This window comes from Rhea americana, unplaced genomic scaffold (genome assembly GCF_003343005.1).
Source record: "Rhea americana isolate MKP2758 unplaced genomic scaffold, rheAme1 scaffold_568, whole genome shotgun sequence".
NCBI classification, from domain to species: domain Eukaryota; kingdom Metazoa; phylum Chordata; class Aves; order Rheiformes; family Rheidae; genus Rhea; species Rhea americana.
The window spans coordinates 1-4,140 of record NW_028186721.1 but is presented as its reverse complement, the minus strand read 5'-3'; the positions used below and the strand labels follow the sequence as shown (position 1 = coordinate 4,140).

The following is a 4,140-nucleotide window of genomic DNA, read 5'->3' as shown; positions in this document are numbered from 1 at the left end:
AGCGCCGAGCACCGGTGCGGGGCGAAGCGGCGCGGCGGCGGCGGCGGCGGAGCGGGGACGGGAGGCGCCCTAAGGCCTGCGGCCCCCGAGGCAGCTCCCCCCCGCCCCCGGCACCAGCATCCTCGCGGCTTCGGCCTCGCGCGCGGGCCGAGGAGCGGAGCCCGCGGCTCCGAAGGGAGCCGGCGTTTCCCGCCTCGGATGGCAGCCGAATCCGGCAGCGCCCGCCCGTCTGGATACGTCCCGGACCTGCCGTCCCGGTCCATGCCGGGCAGATCCGTGCGGGAGCCGCCCTGCCCGGGGAACGCAGCGTCCCCCTTCCCGCCCAGGGCCGCCCAGCGCGGCGGAGGGAGCCGGGAAGGGCTGGGGGCCGACGGCGCGGGCCGCAGCCGAGCACCCCGAGCCGCCGCGTGCGTTTCCGTGCCGTTTATTTCCAGGGAGAAACAGCAAAGACCACGGAGCGCAGCCCTTCCCGCCGGCACGCCCGGCCTGGGGGCCGCGCGCGGGCCGATGTCCGTCCGGGGGGCCGCGGCCGCGCGAGCGTCGCCTCCCGCTGCAGGAGGGCCGGGCGGGACGATGCGAGGATGTGAAGAAGCCTGGAAGCAGCTCCGGGGCCCTGCAAAGGCAGAGCCCCCGCCCCGGGAAGGTTCTCCGGAGGCGGGGACGCTGCTCTGACCGGCCGGGGGGCTCCCGCCACACGGCGGCCTTCACCTGCTCACACCATCCYGCGCTTGAAGAGGTAGAAGAGGACGAGGCCGATGACCCCCTTCTCCAGCAGGAGCCCGATCAGGAGGCCGAGGAGGGACGAGAGGTGCTGATCTGCGGTGGGGAGAGGGGGGTGTGTGACACCTTGCCTGCTAGGGATGGGAATTSTGGTCCCAGCAGCATCCACCCCCAYAMGGAAACAGGTTTTAYGTCCTTAAATCTGCTGGCGGTGGGTGGGATGGGCTGGTCCTGCCAGGTTACAGCCACGGCGCCCAGGCCCAGGACTCAGCRCTCACAAGGCCTGGTTGCCACCTCTTGAATTCAACAAGCCTGCGGGCCCTGAGRAGCCAGGMCTTAGTGAGCACGGGGCGGGCTCTGTGCTGCTCTTAGGACAGCAGGATGAAGGGCACCCTTGGGAGAAGGGCTCAGCCTGGTGGGAGCTCTGCTCCCGACGGCTGCATCCTGCGCGGGTGCCAGATCTTGCCTAGTCTGCGTCGTAACAGGAGCAGGGCAAGGAGCAGCTCAGGATGAGGCTGAGAGAGCAGGAAGCGGGGCACGTTTGAAGCTGGGCAGGCTCTTATCGTCCCGTGCAGGGTTCTGGTGGGACTGAGCTTTCTCAGGAGGACAAGAGCAAACAACCGCCTCCTCAGGGACCGCGCCTCCACGGCCAGCGGCAGGCTCACGCTCACCCTTGTTCRYGGYGGACTGGTTACTCGGCTTTGCACAGCCTGTGCCCCTGGCTGCCAGGCAGCTCTCCGGGGGGACCCCCTGATCTGCCCGGGGCACCTGCTTGCTCCTGTTGTCAGCAGGGAACGTGGCCTGGGCAGGGGAGGGGTACGCAGGGGCCCRCCCCCGGCCCCCGCTCRTCCCGGGACCACAGCTGGCCACGACGGGGCAGCTGTGCTCGGCAGGGCTGGTTCCCAGGTGGGAGCTGCTCAGGGAGCGACAGGGCTGAGCGCGCCACTCACCGTGCACAAGCACGTTCGTGCCCCGTCCCGACATATACACCTTATCCTGCTCTCCTTTCTGAAACTTCACACAGTAATAGGTCCCAGCATCCTCGATTTGAACGTTGCTGATGCGGATGCTGTAATCYRTGTTGGACKGWTTCACCACCCTCGTTACGCGGGAGAAGGAGCCTTTATCTTCATAAACGGTCCGATTCACCTTGTCCTCAGCCTTCAGCCACTTCACAGGTCCTACTACAGTGGCTTCAGACACGGTGCAGTTCAGGGTGAGCGTCTGCCCCATGGACACTGTCACCTCCTGCTGGGGCTGCTGCAGCTCGTTCTGAGCATCGGCACCTGGAGCAAAACCAAAACCCGTTACGTACCCCCCAAACGCAGGAGGGGCTCTGTGGCCCCGATCTCAGTAGAATTCTCCCTCAGTAATTGCCCACCCAAGTGTCAGGCTCTTCGCTTGCCTTCAGAGCCCTCTCCAGCATAGAGCCAGCAAGGTTGGAAGGGACCTCTGGAGATCATCTCGGCCAACCCCCCTGCTCAGCAGGGTCACCTGGAGGATCAGAGCCCTGCAAAGCTCCCACTGCCATGCTCGGGCCTACTGCAGTGCGGTGGGGCCAAATTTACAGGCATGCACAAGGTTGTTAGCAGGGATTGTGGGCAGCAGGACTGGCCCAAAGTCCCGGGCCAGGACTCCAAAGCAGGTGAGCCTGTGGTAGAGGTTCAGCTTATATGAGCAGGCACAGAGCTCAGTTCGACTGCAGGCCTCAGCAGCGAGGTTGAGACAGCTGCATCTTTACTGAATGACAGCGCCTAGTACTCCGTACAGCCAAAACATCAAACAAATCCCAGCTGCTGAATCGTACTGGCATGCCCTGCTGTGTCCCATGTCATGGGCCATCCTTCTTGATCAATCAGGAGGGAACAAGGTTATAAAACACAAAACTCTCCTAAAGCAAGCTCTCTTCACAGATGTGGATATAATACCACATTTTCTGCACTTAATCGCTCTAATTTCCTTTGAACTCCAGGGCTGATTTGCTCTATCAGAGCACAGTTAGAAGCTGAAGCCTACACCAGTTAAGCAAAAGTTATTGCTACTTGTCACCAGTAGAGGAAAGTGGTTCCCTTTGAAGCATCTCAATAACATAGCTTCCAAATCCAGCCGACTGTGTTGTGCTCTGCAGTGCAAATAGAAACACGCAGTGCCTGGCCAGCTAGTGTGCCCGAGTGTCCCCTTGCCTGTGCAAACAAGCTCCAGGTCCCCTGAGCACCGGCGCCTGCACAGCGAGAGCAGGGGGGCTGCGAGGGTCCCGCGGCACRGGCACCACCCGCGCAGGGACCCCCGGGGCTGCACGGCCCGCAGGGATAGGGGCTCCCTGGGGCCGGCCGGAGTGAAACCAACTCTCCCACTGGGGATGGAAGCAGGGAGCRAGGAGAGAAGGGGAGGGAAGAGCCCGGCGTGTGCTCAGGCTGGGGGCAGGACGGTCCTGGCAGCAGCGAGGGAAGGGCGCGGGAGAGCGCAGTGCCCGGGCGGCCCCGTGCCCTGCACTCACCTGGGGCTCCGCCGAGCAGCAGCAGCAGCAGGCAGGCGAGAGCCGGCGCCCGCGCAGCCGGAGCCATGCTGAGAGCTGCGTCCCGCTGCCCACCGGCACGGCACGGCACGGCACGGCACAGCACGGCACGGCACGGCACGGCTCTGAGGTGGACTCGTTGCAAATGGGGAAGGAAAGGCACGGCAGCTGGACAAGTTCCTCTCTCATGCACATAAGCCCAGAGGATTTCCAAACCATTTCTGCCACGGTGCATCACGGGACCATATCCTTGCCGGCCCTGAAGGCCGCTGAGCTGCCGTCCTGCGAGGTGGTGCTGCGGCGGGTTTGCAGCCCTGTGGAGGGTTTGCAGCCCTGTAGAGGGTTTGCAGCCCAACAGCAGGTTTGCAGCCCCGCGGAAGGTTTGCAGCCCCATGGAGGGTTTGCAGCCCCATGGAGGGTTCACAGCCCCGTGGAGGGTTTGCAGCCCCACGGAGGGTTTTCAGCCCCGCGGAGGGTTTGCAGCCCCATGGAGGGTTCACAGCCCCATGGAGGGTTTGCAGCCCCATGGAGGGTTCACAGCCCCACGGAGGGTTTGCAGCCCCACGGGCTGTCCTATGCCCGCTGCTCCCGATGTCTGCACCGCCATGGGCAGCGGGAGCACGAACCCCGCGCCGCCAGCCCAGCACGCTGCGCCCCAGCCGCACGGGACCGTCCCCGTCGTTCAGAGCGGGAAGGGAGGCGCAGCGCGGCRTTCCCAGCCCCCTGGCCCCGTGCCCGGGGCCTGCGCGGCGGCGKCGGCGKCGGCGTCCGAGCTTCGCCTCCCCGCGCCGCCCCTCCCCGCAGGCTGGGGAACCTCGCGCGCAGCTCCGAAACGCGCAGCCTTCCCCAGAGCGCGCGCCTTGCTCGCGCCCCGCCGCGCCTGCGGGCCCCAGCGCCCGCAGCGG

General features: G+C 65.6%; 1 protein-coding gene across 1 annotated transcript; it reads right to left on the bottom strand.

The window, feature by feature from the left end:
* Nucleotides 1-564: 564 nt before the first annotated feature.
* On the bottom strand, nt 565-2,007 carry LOC146587773 (signal-regulatory protein delta-like). The gene is made up of 2 exons (XM_085319006.1): nt 1,671-2,007; nt 565-816 (listed from the first exon to the last, which is right to left on the bottom strand). Exons 1-2 carry the CDS (start codon nt 1,951-1,953, stop codon nt 713-715), a joined length of 387 nt encoding a protein of 128 aa, XP_085175132.1. The 5' UTR covers nt 1,954-2,007; the 3' UTR covers nt 565-712.
* Nucleotides 2,008-4,140: the final 2,133 nt, after the last annotated feature.